The 19,326-nt window shown below is 42.0% G+C and overlaps 1 protein-coding gene across 1 annotated transcript in view; it reads right to left on the reverse strand.

Annotated features, from left to right (window-relative positions):
- Nucleotides 1-13,727, reverse strand: part of M1ap (meiosis 1 associated protein) — an 81,690-nt gene extending 67,963 nt beyond the window's left edge. Inside the window, exons 1-2 of the mRNA XM_032905101.1 lie at nt 13,488-13,727; nt 2,746-2,931 (exon numbers count right to left, since the gene is read on the reverse strand). Of these exons, the coding sequence (XP_032760992.1) occupies nt 2,746-2,931; nt 13,488-13,727 (426 nt within the window). The remainder of the gene's footprint in view (nt 1-2,745; nt 2,932-13,487) is intronic.
- Nucleotides 13,728-19,326: the final 5,599 nt, after the last annotated feature.

Genomic DNA, 19,326 nt, shown 5'->3' on the forward strand with positions numbered 1-19,326 from the left:
CCCCACATAAAACCAGATACACTCAAACTAATAGAAGAAAAGTGGGGAAGATCCTGGAACACATGGGCACTGGAGAAATTTTCCTGAACAAAACACCAATGGTTTATGCTCTAAGATCAACAACTGACAAATGGGATCTCATAAAATTGCAAAGCTTCTATAAGGCAAAGGAGACTGTCATTAGGACAAAACAGCAACCAACAGATTGGGAAAAGATCTTTACCAATCCTACACCTGGTAGAGGGCTAATATCCAAAATATACAAAGAACTCAAGAAGTTAGACTCCAGAGAACCAAATAACCCTATTAAAAATAGGGTACAGAGCTAAACAAAGAGTTCTCAAATATCAAATGGCTGAGAAGCATCTAAAGAAATGTTCAACATCCTCAGTCATCAGGGAAATGTAAATTAAAACAATCCTGAGATTCCACCTCACACTAGTCAGAGTGGCTAAGATCAAAAACTCAGGTGACAGCAGGTGCTGGCAAGGATAAAGAAGAACACTCCTCCATTGTTGGTGGGATTGCAAGCTCGTACAACCACTGTGGAAATCAGTCTGGAGGTTCATCAGGAAATTGGACATAGTACTACCTGAATCACATTTTTCTTTTCTTTTTTTTTTTTCGGAGCTGGGGACCGAACCCAGGGCCTTGCGCTCGCTAGGCAAGCGCTCTACCGCTGAGCTAAATCCCCAACCCCTTCACATTTCATTTTTATTTCAGGTTTTTTTTTCTTATAGTTCACGTTGGTCCCTGTTTTCCAGTTTCTCTTGATGCCCTTCTGCATGTTTAAGAGCTGAGTAGGTGACACTGAGGACACGACAGCAGTTATGAGCACTTGTTGGAGCAGGAGAGATGGCTCCATGCTTCTGAGCCTGTACTACTCTTCCTGAGGACCTGAGCTAGGTGCCCAGCACCCACAGCAGGCAGCTCCAGGGGCTCCAATGCCTCTAGTCTCTGTGGGCACCTGCACGCACACACACACACACACACACACACACACACACACACACAATTAAAAATAAAGTAAAAATTTAAAAAATACAAATATGTAGGATGATGTCATTATGCAGCAAGGCGGGTCCAGGATAAGGCAAAGCCTATCGTTGAATGAGTAGATGGGGAAAAAAGTCTAGGAACAAGAGAGGAGAAGAAGCGGGAAAATCAAGATGGAGACGATGGAGCAGGATGATCCAGATTCGGGTGGACTAGGTGAATTTTATCTTGTCTAGGTGGGCGGTTTAAATCTTTATTGGCAGTGAATGTATTGTGTGGATGTATTATGGATTGAGAATTTAACATATAAATCTAATTGTTAAATTACAAGTTTCTAGAGCTTTGATTTTACTGGGCTACAGGGGATGTGAGCAAAGTTCCCGGCAGGCAGATAGACAACCTGTCTCAGTTCTGGAAGCTGTGCTAGGCTAGAGAATGCCTGGGGCTAGCATGGATGCGATGTGTGTGTCAGGCAGTAGTAACAACCCGCTGAGGGGATAGTACGTGAAAGCGGCTGACAGAAGCAGCTGGTCGGTGAAGAGTGGAAAGGCGCAGGTACCCGTAGCCTCCGATCCATTTTTTATTTTTACCGCAACACAAATACATTTGGTGTTCTTTCAGAAGATTGGAATTCAGCTCCCAGCACTTACTTGGGAAACATGTAACTGCATGTAACTCCAGGTTACACACACACTCAACAACAAAAACAACAACAAAAAAAAAAAAAAAAAAAAAAAAAAAAAAAAAAAAAAAAAGGAAAGAAAAAAAAAAAGAAGGAAAGAAAGAAAGAAAAAAAGACAAAGTATTGAGGAGAAGAGAAAATAGTCATGGGATAGGGAAATAATGTAGTCTACTAGCAGGTAGCTGAACGTCTGTCTTGAAAGTTATATCCAATGTATAGAAAACAGAACAATGTAAGGATAACATCGTGTAGGTGATGTCATTATGCAGGTGAAGGCAGACAAGTTGAAATGAGGCCTGTCATTGGATGAGAAGGAAGGGAGGCGGGAACAGAGGTTTTAGAAAGAGAGGGAGAAGCAGGAGAGGAGGAGAGAAAGAGAGGAGAATCAAGATGGAGACGGAGAGGAATGACCCACATCTGGGTGGTCCTGAATTGCCAAGGTAGTTGGGTTAGATTTCTGTAGGCAAACTTATCTTCTCTAGGTGGTTGTGAGTTTATTGTGTGGATGTATTGTGGATTGGGAATTTAACATATAAATCTGATTGTTGGGTTGCAGTTTGTTGGGTCATGATTTCAATGGGTGGATGGGAGTGTGGGCAGAGTTTGTGGCAGGGAGCTGTGATAGGCCAGCCCGTGCTGGACTTCTAGAGCCCTGATTTTTACCAGGTAACTGGAACCGGAGAGTTCGAAGCTAGCAGAGAGCGGCCAGGAGAGATGCTAATTAGGGATAAATTATGGTTAGTTCCACTGGTCCCACGGGTGCCAGAACTAACACTAGAGACCAGAGTGGCAAGGAACAGCCCTCGGACCGCCCGCATGAGAGAGTACTTGGGGGCAACATGGAGCTGCTGAGATAAATTAGTGCTGGTTCCTAAGGCCCAGTGGAGCTGGAACTATCGAGAGAGCGACTGCCCAGGTCAGGGAGCCCAGGAGAAAGCACGGAGCAGTGCGTGCCGGAACTGGTCGCACCCCATTTTTTTTTTTTAAATATTTTCTGCAACAATAATGAAACACTACACAGGTGGGAATGGGAAAATGGCTTCATGTTGTGAAAAGCAGTCTCTTACCTCCAGGGAAGTTAAGGGCTGAGCAGCATTTGTGGCCATGTGACTGCTGTACTGTTTGAACTGCTGGAGCCCATCCTCTACAGCCAGTGGTAGTAAGGTGTGAGATGGCCTGTAACAACCTTCTACCTGCAACGTGCGAAGCTCCGAGATGCAGGCCTGCAGCCTAACGAAGTTCCCTCTCACTTGCTGCAGAGAGAAAACGAATCAAAGACACAAATCTTTAGGAACCCAGTATACCGGTTAGCTTTTGTCAAATTGACACAGACTAGAGTCACCTGGAAGAAGAAACCAGGAATTGCCTCCATCTGATTGGTCTGTTGCCTTGTCTGTGGGGACATTTCCTTGATTACTGATTGGTGTAGGGGGTTCAACCCTGGGCTGGTAGTTCTGAGTGGAATAAGAAATCAGATTGAGCAAGCAAAGGGGAAACAAGTGAGCAAGGATCTTTCCTCAGGGGTTCCTCTTCCTGCATGAATTCTGCTGTGATTTCCCTCAGAGATAGACTGATTAGGATGTGAAATCAAACAAACCCTTTCCTCCCCAACATGATTTTAGTCACGATGTTTATCATATCAATAGATAACAAACTACCAAACACCCAGGAGACTAATTGGCAGTCTTATTTCATCATCAATAACTCCTTAGGCATTCCTTCCCTTCCTAAAACCTGTATGTTTGACTGACACATAGTAAATGTCAGTTATGTTCTAAGTATTGATCTAAAATTTCTCTAAATCAGAAGGAAAAATTACAGCTAAAAATCTTAGATGATGTGGATTTATCAGAAATAGGGAAGGAAATGTTTTAATTTATTTACTTGTACAATGAAAGGTCTTTGTAACTCTCTCTCTCTCTCTCTCTCTCTCTCTCTCTCTCTGTGTGTGTGTGTGTGTGTGTGTGTGTGTTTAGATTTATTTTTATTTTAGGTGCATGAGTGTTTTGCACTTAAAATGTGCACCATGCATATGCCTAGTGCCTTCAGAGGCCATAAGAGAGCACCAGATCTCCTGAATCCAAGTTGTGAGCCACTGTGTGGGTACCGAGAACCAAATCTGGGTCCTCTGCAAGACAACAAGTGCTCTTAACTGGTGAGCCATGTGTCCGGCCCATGACTACAGTTTTACTTTGGGTGATCTGCAAGTTGATGTCTAAGAGGGCTAACTTTAGATACTATCTGGTTTTCTTAGTCAGTCTCTAAGAGCTTCTCTGTTTAAGAATGATGTTTCGCTTGGTATTGTAGCAGTCAAGAAGCTGAGGCTGGAGGACTGAGGGTTCAAGGCTGTTATTAGAGTTCAAGGTATTTGGGGCTATATATTGAGACTCTGTCAAACAACAACAACAACAGAAATGTTTCTCCCAAAACAAGAATTCTGATTGGTCTCTCATTTCACAACTGATAAGGATCTATTGAATCCATTCCTCAGGGGCATTTCAGTGAAGAAGAGACTCTCACTTAATTTAAGGAGCCAACAAGTAAACCCTGGACAAGTGAAGTGACCTCATGGTTCTCCTCATCTTCCTTTACAAAGATCGGTCTTTAGGAAGCCATGTAATTTATCTGATTCTAGTTCAATGATATTTCTAAGGATGTATGAATTAAAAAGAATGTGTGCTGAAGATTTAAGATGTTATTTGAAGGAATTTCAAGCATCAACTAGGCAAGGAAGGGGAAAGAACTCTGCTTTAGACTAAATAGAGCCATCCTACCTATTGTGGTTTGAATAAGAATGGCCCTCAAAGGTTCATATATTTGCATATTTAGTCACCAGGGAGTGGAACTGCTTGATAGGATTAGAAGGCTTAGGGGGTGTGGCCTTTTTGGAGGAAGTGTGTCACTGAGTGTGGGCTTTGAGGTTTCAAAAACCTGTGTCAGACCCACTCTCACTCACTCTACCTGTGGATCCAGGATGGGGATGGGGGTGGGGGTTGGGCTAGCCAGTGCATGCTCTATTACTGATACTGTGCTGTGCTTGCAGACAGGAGCCTAGCATGACTGTCCTCTGAGAGGCTCCAGTAGCAGTCAACTGACACAGATGCAGATACTTACAGCCAAGCATTGGACTAAGGTCAGGGACTCCTATGGAAGAGTTAGGGGAGGGATTGAAGGAACTGAAGGGCATGACAACCCCATAGGAAGACGAACAGTGTTAACTAACCTGAACTTCTGGGAGTTCCCAGAGACTAAGCCACCAACCAAAGAGAATGTAGTTTTAAACTACATCCAGCCAAAGGTCTGCTGTCCCTACCTCCATGCTCTCTGCCATGTTAATAATGGACTGAACCTCTGAAACTGTAAGCTAGCCCCTGTGAAATGTTTTCTCTTATAAGAGTTGCCATGGTTGTGCTGTCACTTCACAGCAATAGAAAGGTGACTAAGACAGGACCCCAAAGCAGAAATGAATGCTATTTGCCATGCTTATAAAATCTGTGAGTCTGAGCTATAATACCACCAGGGCTAGAAGGCTGTTCACCTTTCTTCCTTTGCTTTTGTGTGTTCCTCTCTTTAAGTGTCAGCGAGGGGGGTCTGAAGGCACAGGAGATGAGACTTCAACTCTGACACAAAATGAGAAATCTAGAAGGGGAAATAAAAAAACCTATTCAAGAAATAAATGAAATCGGACCTTAAATATAGCCTAGTAAAGTTTATTTTTTTATTTATTTGTGCAGTGTATGTATGTATGTGATTGCATGTGTGTGTGTGAGTGTGTGTGTATGTGTGTGATTATATGTGTATATGACTGTGTGTATACATGTACATGTGCACAAATGGGCACATTTCATGGTGGGTTTTGAAGGCCAGATGAAAACATTAGGGTCTCTTCCTTGCCTTCCTCCTTGTTTGAGTCAGGGTCTCTTTGTTGTCTGGTGTTGTGTTATATGGGACCTTTGAGTTTCCAGGAATTCTCCTGTCTCTGTTTCCCATCTCAATGTAGGAGCCCTGAGATTACAGACAGGTGCTACCATGCTCAGCTTTATGTGGGTTCTGAGGATTTGAACTCAGGTCCTCAAGCTTGTACAGCAAACCATTTACCTACCCACTGAGCCATTTCCCCAGCCCAGCTTAGCTTCCTTTAAGCCCTTTTCCTTACACACCCTTTTCTAATACTTTGTTATATATATTTAAATCAACATGGACTAAATCTCTAAAATTGTAAGCCAGCCCCAATCAAATGTTTTTCTTGATAAGAGTTGCTGTGGTCATGATGTCTCTTCACAGCAATAAAACCCAATTAAGATAGTACGTATGTGCATAGGTGTGTATGGTTATGTTCACGTGAGTGTAAGTGCCCAAAGAGCCCAAAGGCATTAGATTCCCTGAACTGAGGTTACAGACAGTTGTGAATTGTCTAATATGGATCCTGGTAAATGAATTCAGGTTCTCTGAAAGAGCAGTACATGCTCTTAACTTGTGAGCCATCTCTCCCGCCCCAACACTTTCTGTTTTACAGCTTTTAAGAAAAACACTGTATTGTACATTTTATTTGCCCTTTTCCTATATGCTTTTATCGTTACTAGGAATATTTGAGCCTGTTTTGGTTTTTATCTTCATAACTCCATGTTTATGTGATTCCTTTAGACTATTTCTCTAGCAGTATTTGAGTCACTATATGACAGAATTATTGTATTTCCTTGTCTTATTCTCTCTCTCCCACTGCATTCAGTTATAGTCTCCCACATCTTCTTTCTTAGAACTCACCTTTATCTGTGTTATTTGTTTCTTCGAATAACAGCTACTAAGGAAAAGGAAATAAACACTATAGGTAAACCAAAGTGTTCTGAATCCTAATACATCATTGTAGATTAATTTCAATTCTTTATAATGAAAAATTTTAAAGAATTAGGGAGAATGTCACAAGAAGGACATTCTTCTGGAATCCTCTCTTGAGGGGGAAATTAATCATTTGGGTTAGAATTATTTATATTCATGTCACAATGGCTATAAAAGGAACTCTAATATTTTAATTATGAATTCTCTGTCATGATTTCTTATAAAAGGTCCAGAATTATTTGATGATACTAAAAAATTAAATGCGAGGGTAATCTTGGGTCCATCCTAGAAACTATCCACTGTATGCTGTCTTTCTACATTCATATTTCGTATCTCTCTGTGGGCAGAACACTTCAGATGTCTATATAGCTCAGGGAAAATGTATTTAAGGGCCTCTTTTCCTTATAGACTGGATTGTTTGAAACATCACGTGATAGTCACTCCTGCTAGTTCTTTGAGCTTCTAATGAGCACTGACTTCACTGTTCTACAGTGAGGAAATGTTGGCTTGTAATTATTTCTGAGTTACTGGTGACTCACCTGTGTATGACTTTTATTTTCAGGACAGACTATAGGCAATTACAAGGCTTTATCAGGCAGGTTTCATGGTGGTGGTGGAAAAGTAGCTTTGGTTCACAGCCAATTCACTGCAGTCTCTGAAGGGCACGACCAAGGACTCAGGCTGCCCTGGCACGTCCTGTTCTTGGGATATTTAGCTCCTTATCTCTGCCACCTTCATTCATTCCTAGGTCTCTGAGGCCTATAGCGAGGCTCTTCTTAAGAGCTTCTTCCAAGACTCTTTATGGAAGGAACAGGGAAACGTGAACATGCTTTTCTCTACTCTAACTCAGTCTTTTCTACTCTTAGCCTTCCCTCTGCTTTCTCTAACTCCAAGCTTATAAAAGCCATCAAAGTTTTTTGTCTGGGGTTCACTCAACAGTGAGACTGTCCCTTCATCTGTGCCAATACATTTAACTCTCAACCGTTCTGAAAAAGAAGAAAAAAAAAAAAGGTGGGAAAGCTGAGTGTGGTGACCCACACTGAAGTCTCAGCACTCAGTAGAACGAATCAGGAGAATCGCCACATGTTTGAGGCTAGCCTGAGCTGTGTAGTGAGCTTCAGGCCGGCACGGTTGACATGGTGATTTTGAATTAGGTAAACGAAAGAATAAAATACAAAAATCTACCAGCAACATCATCAGCACCACTAACAACAAAGTGGAGTGGCAGAACAGGTACTTTTCCCAGGTTAGACTCTTGATTATTCAATCTCAGTAGGTGACTAAAGGCTTAAACTGTCCCTTGGTTTGTTAGTTTACTTTGACACCTGGCCGATAAGCTGTTTCTTAGCTTGGTTAAGCCCCTACAAGCTCATGGTTTTTAGTGCAAAATGGCCTGCCTTCTCTAAGGAAGTGATTAAGGGATCAATTGATCTAAAAATGGCCACCTATACTAGGGAGCAACAGGAAGATAAGAGAAATTATCACAACACTTAATAATGGGTAGTTTTTGTTTGCCTTTTCAGATATCTGTTTATTTTTCTCTCTCTGGTTTTGTATCCTTGGAGGCCAATCTATAGGGAGGAATTCAGTGAATTTCCTCATACTCCTGCTTCTAAAAACGTGTGTCCAGTGGGAGGCACTAGCTGGGGATTTAGATCTGGGAGTCCCACTTACCCATTCTGTACTTAGCTGAGTGAAGGCTTTTCCTGACCAAAAAAATCCCATTGTCAGGGTCCTTACACCTACTGCAATGGTTGTAAATAAAATCATTTATGGTGCTTTAAAAAGAGTCACTACATTTTCTGTAACAAAAGTCTCCGATCCCATGAGGTAACTCTCTTTAGTCCTGGGTGGCCTGGCTGGAGCAGCATCTTCTGTTGACTCTGCCTAAACTCTGCCTTCACTTCTGCAAATATCCTCTTTCTGTATCTCTGAAAAAATTTCAGCTTGGGCATACCATCTGTTTCTTGCTTGCAACTTGACTGACTTACATAGCTCTTTAAAAAAGCTTCCTTTAAAAAAAAAAAAAAGTTTCCTTTAAAAAGAAAATGGGAATTTTCTTTCCTTTCCCATATATAGTTCTTTCTCCTTTAGCTACCTTGGTCTCTCTGAAGTCCCAGATTCTAGGTTCTCCTCTTCTGTACTGAGGCTTGCAAACTTAAGGCAGTGACAGCCTTAGGTTCTCCTCAATTGCTTCTCCTCATTGCACTACCGGATGTGTACAGTGTCTTGAGAAGTTCCGGTGTGTGTGCTTAGGCCAGAGGCCAACCTCAAGTGTCATCCCTCGGAAGCTGTGCTAGTTTGCTTTCTGATGCTGTGATAAACACCATGACCAAACAACTTGGGGGAGAAAGGTTTATTTCCGCTTATAGCGTATGGTCCATCATCGAGGGAAGATGGGCAGGAACTTGAGACAGGAACTTGGAGTCAGGAATTGAAGCAAAGACCTTAGAGGAATGCTGCTTAGTGGCTTACTCAGCTACCTATTGGCTTGTACGGCCCACCCATTCAGGCATGACATGGTCCACAGGAGCCTAAGCCCTTCTACATCAGCTAGTAATCAAGAATATGCGTCCACAAACATGCCCATAGGCCAGTCTGGTGGAGGCAATTCCTCAGTTGAGGTTTCTTCTTTCCAGGTAGTCAAGTTGACAGCCAAGAAGAGTCATAGTAGTCACCTACATCTTCTCTTCTCTTCTCTTCCCTTCCCTTCTCTTCCCTTCTCTTCTCTTCCCTTCCCTTCTCTTCCCTTCCCTTCTCTTCTCTTCCTTCCCTTCCCTTCCCTTCCCTTCCCTTCTCTTCCCTTCCCTTCTCTTCTCTTCTCTTCCCTTCCCTTCCCTTCCCTTCCCTTCCCTTCCCTTCCCTTCCCTTCTCTTCTCTTCTCTTCTCTTCTCTTCTCTTCTCTTCCCCTCCCCTCCTCTCCTCTCCCTTCTCCCCTCTCCTCTCCCCTCCCCTCCTCTCCCCTCCCTCCTCCCCTCCTCTCCCCTCTCCTCCCCTCCCCTCCCTCCCTCTCTTCTCCCCTCCTCCCCCCTCCCCTTCCCTCCCCTCCTCTCCTCTCCTTTCTGAGACAGAGTCTCACTGGACCCTGAGGCATGCTGATTTGGTGGTGTTAGAGCACCAGGAATCCTCCTGTTTCTATCTCCTCAGCACAAGCACACACCACATCCAGCTTTTTACATGAGGATTAGGATCAGCCTCAGGTTCTCATTCTTGAGCCAACAGGCCTGGCTCACAATCAAACTCAGGTCCTTGAGCTTTGGCCTCATGCTTGTGAAGGCAAGCTCTTTTACTAACTAATGAACTGTCTCCACAGCCGCTTGTTTTGTCCTGGTTATTTTAGACAAGAGAGTACATTTGGTCCTTGCTGCTTTGCCTGGATAGAACAATGACTTGTTTCTCATAAATGGAATGTGGAATAAATGGACTTCTGTGACAAGGGCATAAACCATTCTCTGTCTCTGTCTTTTCACCAGTTGCTTGTGGAAAAGTTAGAATGAGAACATGAAAATAACGCTATGGTGGTGAGGAACTATGGATTTCTTCTGATTACCATCTGAGTGTTCTACTTTAGAACCAGCTCCTCCGGCTCTCACTGAGCCCTCAGAAGGCTACAACTGTAGCTTCCATCTTAAATACAACCTCAGGAGGACCCTCATGCCTGAGCTAACTCACAATAAACATGAAAAAATAAATGTTTATTATGCTAAGCTATCACATTTTAGTATAATCTAACAGAAGATGGTGTCTTGGGTTGTATAAGAAAGCAGTATGAGCAAGCCATGAAGAACAAACCAGAAAGCAGCACTCCTCCATGGCCTCTACTTAGTTTCCTGTTGGGGACCTTCCTGGCCTCACAGTTTCCTGAGGGAAGCAGGGGAGAGGTATGGAGTCAAGGACAGGGGCCTAAGCTGCTTTAGTGTTGGCAATTCTTCAGACTTTACCTCTTTGCTATTCTGAGGCCTAAAACCTCTGGCCTCTGGTAATTTGACTCATGCTGAGGACAACTGGGGAATTAGAAAAAGAGGCCTAGTTTTTCTCTGGCTCAAGGGGCCCTAGATGGCCAGGCTAGAGGCTTGGAGTTCATTAACTCTTTGTGAGCCAGAGAGAAAAGAAGAGGAAGACAAGGGTGAATTCAAGCACACACACAGAGACACACACACTTTGGCCAGGCCAGACCACCTGTCTCAACACTTTCACAAATGTTCATGGATACTTACATACATCCACATACATACAGACAGATAGACAAACTTATACATATATACGTTTGGTGGATGGGACTGAGCCCCAAGTGGCGCACTTACTTTTTTTCTCTCTGGCCTTCTTATACCTTCTTAGGCAAAGGTTCTTTGTAAAATTACCTCATAGATAAAATGTTACACAAAAGGAGAGTTACGTGAGGATGGCCATAGTAAGTTCAAAGCAGTGTTTCACTCTGTCAGCTCATTGTAAGTTAAAAGAGCAGTTTCACATGGCCTCAATTTATCACAGGGTACATCCATGGCTTCATCCTTGGACCTGACCTACAATGAATGGTTTTTCTTTCTTGATCACTAATTTATGTCAAGCCTGTTTTCTTATCTTATTGCAATTAGCTCATGACACACGAAGGTTTACAGAGCTCTAGTTGCAGCTTTCTTTTATAGAGGGCTTGAAATTACATGTATACATTTAGGAATTTTATAAAATTACTATCAGTAATTATTAAATCATCAATTTATCTACATGTCATTATTATATGAAACTACATCTTCATATTGATTCTACAGGAAATCTGCCCAAGAGGGTAGGCCAATGTCCAGGAATCATTAGGTTATGTAATAGTGACAGGAAAGGCACATCAGCAGCAAGAAGCACTCCTGGGATAAAGTCTCTGGTGGCCTTGAGGCAGAGCTCACCCTTAGGCCCCTGTCACCCATACAGAGCTCACAGGCTATGCAAAATGGTGGGCCATCTCCAGAAAACTGTTTTGCATGACTGAGCCTTTCCTGGATGGCTTCTGATAGGTTCCTGCCTGCAGTTCCTGCCCTGACTCCCCTTCATGATGGACTGTGATTTGAATATGTAACTCCAACAAACCCTTTCCTCTCTGTGAATGAGAGTTCCTGGAAAGAAGCTGTGTCTCCAAACACTGATTAACTGACTAGAATTTCAATATGGTGGAGAGATTGGAATGTTGCAGTTCCAAAGGCGAATTACATCATTGTTAGCTAGTTCTAGCCCACTGGAACCACTTCTTGCCCTCCTCTATGTTGGAATTAATATCCTGTGACTAATATATTAAAACTTTTAGAATATATTAACTTAGCAGATCTCTAGCTTTCACCAACTCAAAGACTAAGAATGTCATCAGATGGCATCTTGGACCTATAGTAACGTCTCCCTCATCTGGTTGTACCTGTGTCTCTGATGCATTCAACAATGTATTTTAACCTTGCCTTGATTTATGGCCTTCTTTGTTCTATAAAACTATAAAACTTCATGAAACCGCTTCCACACCAGAACATGGAATTTGGGATAATCTGAATCTGTGTTCCCTGGCTATGGTCACTTGAAATGGCTCCAGAATAAGCTACCTCTTATTCCCTTTACAATGAGAGCTGTGGTTTTGCATCAATGCCTCGAAATTGGTTTTTGTTTTGTTTTCAAGTCATAGTTTCTCTGTGTAGCCCTGGCTGTCCTGGAATTCACTCTATAGATCAGGCTGGCTTTGAACCCCAAGATCCGCCTGCCTCTGCCTCCTGAGTATTGAGTGTGTGCCACCACTGCCTGGCCCCACATTGATTTTGTCATGGTGTTTGTCTTAGTTAGAGTTACCATTGCTGTGAAGAGACACCATGACCAAGGCAGTTCTTACGGAGGACAACATGTAACTGTCCATTATAAGATGAAGCATGGCAGCGTCCAGGCAGGCATGGTGCTGGAGGAGCTGAGGGGTCTACATCTTGATCCAAAGGCAGATAGGAGAAGACACAACATCCTCAGGCAGCTAGGAGAAGGGTCTCAGAGCCCACCCTCTCAGTGACACACTTCCTCTAAAAAGGCCAAATGTCCTAACAGAGTCACTCCCTGGGCCAAGCATATTCAAACCTCAGCAGTGTTTATCATGGTAATAGAAAGCGAACTTGAACAAATGTGTATTATTTTCATTCAAAAGAGATATTAATATTTTCACTTTCAATGAGGAGGATGAGACATTAATTTTAAAAATGAGTGGATTCTAGTAAGATTTTACAGACATAATCAACAACAAATCTGTTAAATTCCTCTTTGGTTATCTTAAAGACATAGCATATGACCATCGATTTAACAATAAGGCTGACTCTAAGAAGGAAATGGGTGGAATCTTTGGAAGTCCTTCTCATCCCTGTGATTTTGAGCTATATCAAAGAGGGAGGGAAGACTTGGATTTTCTTTGAGGAGGAGAGAAGATTATTGTGAGGGAACTTTGTAAAGATAATGGTCCAGTCACTCCTTCCAAAACCTTCAGTGGTGTTTTACCTGCACGGAGTCAAAGTTTCACTGGAGTGGAACACAGGGAAAATAGTCTCATGGTTTTTGCAGTCAGGAATTTCTGAGCAAAGAAATTAGGGCCTTGAATTTTACCCCAGGACAAGTTTGGGAGAAAGAGTTACTGGATAAACCAGACCTCTGAAGAGCTTTAGAAACTTCTTCAAGTGTTTACATTTCAAAGAGGGTCTAGCTGTTTACATTTCAAAGAACTGCAAATGCTAAGGTTTCTCCTCTCACAGTAGAGGGACCAGTTGCAGCCTATTTCTGCCCTCAAATTAACTCAGAGGCTTCCTTCCCTCTTGCAGCACAAGTCCCCATATACACAGGATGACTTCTGGTTCACGTGGGCTAATCAGATACGAGGAACCTATGCGGTTTTTACTGTAAGTAATAGCAACCGTGAGTTCTGCTGTGGAAATCTCATTTGCTTTCAGGATACCAAGATTAGAGATAGACTTACCACAAATGGGAGGACACACTCATGTTGTTTTTGTACCGTGTATAAGCTGAACAGAGACATTCGGCTGGGGCCCATCAAACTGCAGGCTATTGAGAAGAAGTTCTGCAAGGCCTCACAGAGGTTGGGGCAGATGTCATCCCAGGAAGGGACAGCAATATGCACAATGAGCAGCCTCGGAGGTTGATGACTAATTTTCGTGGCAGGGGAGGTCCCTCTACCCGTAGTTCTCCTTCGATGCATGGCAGCGTGGAACTGTGGCCACCACTTGAATCATCAATGTTTTATAAACCTAAGGAAAGGAAAAAGAAAAAACTGGCTTTCATAAAACTGGATTAGGTACATGAAGCAAAGAATATATATATACATCGAGGGGATAAAAATTCCCAAAAAGATTCAATTTGGGTACCACATCAAACTTGGCAAGGTCGTCCTGCATTAACAGCACCCAAGAGATGGATATGCCTGATTTTGGTCTAAGTATGAGAATGCTTAGAGATGCTTGTGGAACTAATAAAGAATAAAGCAGTTACACACAAGATTCAAACTTCAGGTTTGTTCATTTGTTTTTTACAGGGTCTCATGTTACCTAGGCTGGCCTGGAGTTCATTATGTAGCTGGGTATGATCTTGAACTCCTGATCTTTCTGCTTCCACCTCCCAAGTGCAAGAGTTATACACGAGCATCACTGTGCCTTAAATCAGGCATTGGGTAAGCTTATTTGCCCTCATAAGTTTGTTACTGCTTATTGTCCTATATTGTAACTTGTTTCTATGTTTGTCTTTCTCACCATATTTTAAGGCTTCCCACAGTGTCAGGTATGGGGTAGGAAACTCCATAGGGGTGTGCTGGTCAGGGAGGCTCCTGAAATAATAAAGGTTCTTGCTATTTTTTCTTGGTTCTCCACTACAAGTAGTTGATAAGGGCTTATTGAATGCACCACATACCTAGAACAAAAGCTGTAGAGGAATCGCATTGGAACTGAGTTAGAAATTTCCTCCCTGATGGCTACCTCCCACAGTGCTGGAAGGTGTTATGTAGGCTGCTGGGGGCTGGAGACGTCTACAGTTTTACCCACCTGTGAATCCTAGGAACCTGCCTGGCAGATGCGCCCATTTGTACAGTAATGGCATGACTGTTATGGGGCAGGAGTAACCAACCATCTCCCAGTTGGATTTCAGGCTTGCTCTGTAAGAGTGAGCTTATACCCACTAATATAAACCTGATCCAAAACACATGACTGTAGAGTTTATGGGCCCTAGTTGGGAACCTAACATTGCTGCTTAGATAAACTGACACGCTATTAAACCATCTTCTAAATAGCTATGTTTACACCCACAGACAAAGGCTACTCTCAGCTTTAAATGAAGAAGCCAGTCCTGGCAGCGAATATCGGTGAATATGAAACCTTGCACAAGATACTAAGACCAAAAGATGGATGTCAAGGGCTCGCCCTAATAAGATATCTGCATGATCCCTTTAAGTCTCAGGGGACACTTTGGAAGAGGAGGCAGGAAGATGTAAGAGATGGAAGACGGAAGGGCTGAAAACTGCAGCACGGCCACAACAATCTTGAAAGCAGAGCGGCTGGACACAATGTATAAAGTAAAAATAACTCATTATGACCACAAGTCGAGTTTATCTCAGAAGCATAACATTAGCTAGGCACGTCGGCTTACACAAACATCTCTAATCTTGGCATTTGGGAAGCTTTGACAGAAAAGTTGCTTTAAGCTTGAGGTCAGCCAGGGTTACAGTATAAGAAGAACTAGTCTTTAAAAAAGAAAGAAGCCAGAGAGCCTAAGTTTAATATAACATCAGAATTATAGTAATTTATCACATTGAAAGATTAAATGAGAAAATTATATGATCCTCTATTGATTTTTTTTCTTTAAAGTCCAATGTCCGTACATGACAAAGCCCCTTAGTAACTTGGGAAAGGATAATTTGGTTAAAATGTGTTAGTAAAAAACTAGAGCATCAGGGCCATGGCTCACTATGAGTTGTGAGGCTGAGGCAGGAAGACTGAAGCCAGTCTTGGGCTATGTTGTAAGCTCCAGAACAGACTGATCTAACATTGATTCAATTCCCCACTCCTGCCTCAGCCTCCGTAGTAGTTGTGATCACATGACTATACCTGTAAGCCTAACGTGAACGAACTCTTCTAAAATGTTCATTTTACTATTATTGTGTTTGTATGTGAATAACACACGTATACGGGGTGCACCTGTGTCACAACATGCATACAGATGCCTGAGGAGACAACTTTGTGTAGTTCTACTTTTCTGTGGGTTCTGGGGATTGAACTCGGGGCACGTGCCTTTACCCACTGAACCACTTCCCTAATTCTTGCTTAAATGCACTCTTGGACCTGGAAATCCAAATCAATGCCTAATATGTTTACCAAAACAAGCAATACAAGTATTTACTCTTTTTATTGTGTTTTTAAATTAGTGCATGGCTTAATAGCCTGAAGCAGAAGGATTATCACAAGATCAAAGCCAGTCAAAGCTACAGAACAAGATTGTTTCAAAAACAAACAAAATAAAAATGAACAAATAAACTAGCGTACAAGGCTGATTTCTAAATAGACTGTTTGGGCTGGAGAGATGGCTCAGCGGTTAAGAGCACTAACTGTTCTTCCAGAGGTCCTGAGTTCAATTCCCAGCAACCACATGGTGGCTCACCACAACCATCTGTAATTCATATATATGAATGTTTTGTTTGAGGGTAACATATGTTGATACAGAAAAAATGGACACCCAGAGGCTTATTCTTACTTACCACTCCTATAAGCCTATTTTTCTTCATATATAAAAATAGCACATTATACTTTCTATCTCTCTATCATCTATCTATCTGTTTATCTTAGTCCAGGCTAGCATAGAACTCATTATGTAGTCCAGGTTGGCCTTAAATTCACATTGTTTCTCCCACCTCAGTCTTCCAGATGTTGGGATTACATAGATGAGCCACTATGCACAGTTTGAAAATATCATTTTAGGTATAGGAAGTCTGCATTTTGAACAGTTTCACTACATACCAATTTTAGGTACTACAGGGTTGATAATTAACACTGTCTATTAAAACAATTCAAATTTCAGGTTGCTGCAGAAAACTAATCAAGTAATTGCATAACGAAATTAGCTCTTTAGTCCACAAATTATTATGGAAATAGCAGATGCGTATCACGATGATCAGTGAACAATTATATAACTCCTTTTAAAGTCTCTCAGTGAACGGTCATTGCAGAGTACAGACAGCAAAGAGAGTAAGTGTGTTACTTCCCTTTCTCTTTGTGACTAGTCCATGTGGCATTTTATAGGAGGTTGGTTATGACATAAAAAGATGCAGATATTGCAGAGAAAATGCCACCAGCAAAAATGGAATCATTAAAAGAACTCTCGGAAAAATGTTCAAATAGATACAAACTTAGAGAGGATTATAACCATTTTCTGAGGCATAGAAAAAAGTGTGGTGTATCATAAGTTATATTGTGGGAAGAAAGCAAACACAAGGTATTGTTCAAACCACCGAGAAGGTTTTGTTTAAAAACAATTTTGTGTGTTATTTTTGAGACAGGTTCTATTATATAGCTCAGGTTGGTCTTGAGCCCTCATCCTTCTGATCCCTTTGAAGTGCTGTAATCAGAGGAATATGTCATCACACCCAAATCAATGCCCAAAACCTATTCCCCCTTTAAATACAAACAAAACATTTTTCAATGTTACTGGTGTTTTTAAAGTATAGTATGTGAAATGTTACCTTTGCATTTTCCTAAATGCACTTAGGAAGAGAGCTTTTAGTGGTTTCCCAATGATGAGAATTCTTTTGTGTTTCAGGTTGTACAATTATTTTTTTTTAAGTGGGAAATAATTCTAATAGAAATTTTGTGTATCTTCTCACATATCTATCTTGTCTGTTAGGAAATGGATTGTGATTCATTTGTACTGCAAGTAAAATATTATAAGATATTTACAGGAAAGTATTACAAATAAACACACAAATCATGATGAAATAAGGCTGGGGAGATGACTCTGTGGATAAAGTGCTTGTTGAATTTGAATCCCTGAAACTCACCTAAAGCCAGACATAGCACACCTCACTTGCTAGCCCAGTTCTACCTTAACATAGGAAGCAGAGATAGAAGAATCCCAGAAGCCTTTGAGCTGGTTTGTTTGGCATATGCATTATGAGCAACAAATACACAAACAAACAAACAAACAAACAAAAAACCCTTTCAAACTCACACATGATAGAAAGCAAGAACCAACATCAGAGTTTGCTCTCTGACCTTCACACTCAAGTTGTGTGTTTGTACACACATGAACATGTACACACACACACACACACACATACATCATACATTTAAATGCATCATAAAGACACACAATAACAATTTAAAAGGGCAAAATAAAACTAATTTTTCCCCTCAGAAATCTTTAGGGCCTGCAAATGTACAAGAATCTAAACAAATGAGCAATTAAGTTTCTTCTGATAACAACTTTCAAAAAAAAAATGGAGAAAAAAATGGAATGAAATGATCTTGTGACAGAGAATGGTGTTAGTAGCAATGCTAGTCAGTTTACGCAGTTTACTCTGAATAAAATACCCTCTTGGTTTAGTAAATTCTAAACATAAACTTTAAGATAGCCCTTGAACTGACATTAGAAAATGCCCTGACAGCAGAAATATCTCTTTCCCCTAAGGTTAACAAAATCTTGTACCATGAGCCACTGTGGCTGCAGAAATTTTTGGATCTCACAGTAATCTACAACTGGAAGGCTATGCTTCAGATGAAGTAAGGGATAACTCTCCCCAAGCGTAATCAAATAGTGCATCTGAAGTGTTTGGACATGCTAGTAAATAGGACCCCATAAACTCTCCTTTTATTAAGAACACCCACTGAATGTTTTTTCCTCTGCAATGTGGTTATACCTGGAGCTGGACTGAACCACCCCAAAACAAGTAACTTTAGTACTAAAATCTTTCAATAGGCTTCAGCTATGCTTGTAACAAAATCCAAAATTCTTCATCCTGCTCTCAAGTTTTTGTCTTTGTGTTTTCCCAGATCTCCAACCCTGGGCCAGACTCTAGGCTCGCAGTGGGCTGCCCATTTCCCAGGTTTCTTTCATCACAAACACATTCAAGTTCCAGCTGTGCTCTTTGAATACTTATAGACTTGGGCCCCATAATACCTGTGCTGCGCGTGTATACCTCGTAGGACACTTTACTGTTCAGTAAATGAGTAAATGATCCAATTGTTCTCCCTCGAGTTGGAACACTGGTCTAGCATGTGGAAGGTCCTAGATTCCACCCTCCTACCACAAACCAAACCAAACCATACTTTGTGTGGGTTTTAAGAATTTTTGACCCTGCCTATGCCCAGAGCTGAACCTCTCCCACAGCTCTCTGTACCCAAATCCCATGGGGGAGAGAGCTGGACTCGCAGAAGTGTGGGCAATCTTGAGAGCTCAGAGGAGACACCTACTTCTGCCCACATTCCTGACCCAAGAGGAACCCACCTAGTGCCTTCTGTGCCCTCTGGCACAGGAACCTAGGAGCAGTCTGGGTGAGAGCTGAAAGCCAGTCACCAGAAGCGCTGACACACCTGAGAGCAGAGGTAAGACCAACTCTTCTGGTCCAAGCGACCCCCCTGGAGGCTTCAAGACACACAAACCCAGGAGCATCTCTCTGTTCCCAGATCTGGCTGAAAGAAAACAGGTCTACAGGAGTGCTAACACACAGGCTTACAGAGGGTCAAGCATTTGCCAGAGACCGCAAAACCAGCTAACACCAGAGACAACCTGATGATGAGAGGCAAGCGCAGGAACTTAAGCAA

Source organism: Rattus rattus, chromosome 6 (genome assembly GCF_011064425.1).
Source record: "Rattus rattus isolate New Zealand chromosome 6, Rrattus_CSIRO_v1, whole genome shotgun sequence".
NCBI classification, from domain to species: Eukaryota; Metazoa; Chordata; class Mammalia; order Rodentia; family Muridae; genus Rattus; species Rattus rattus.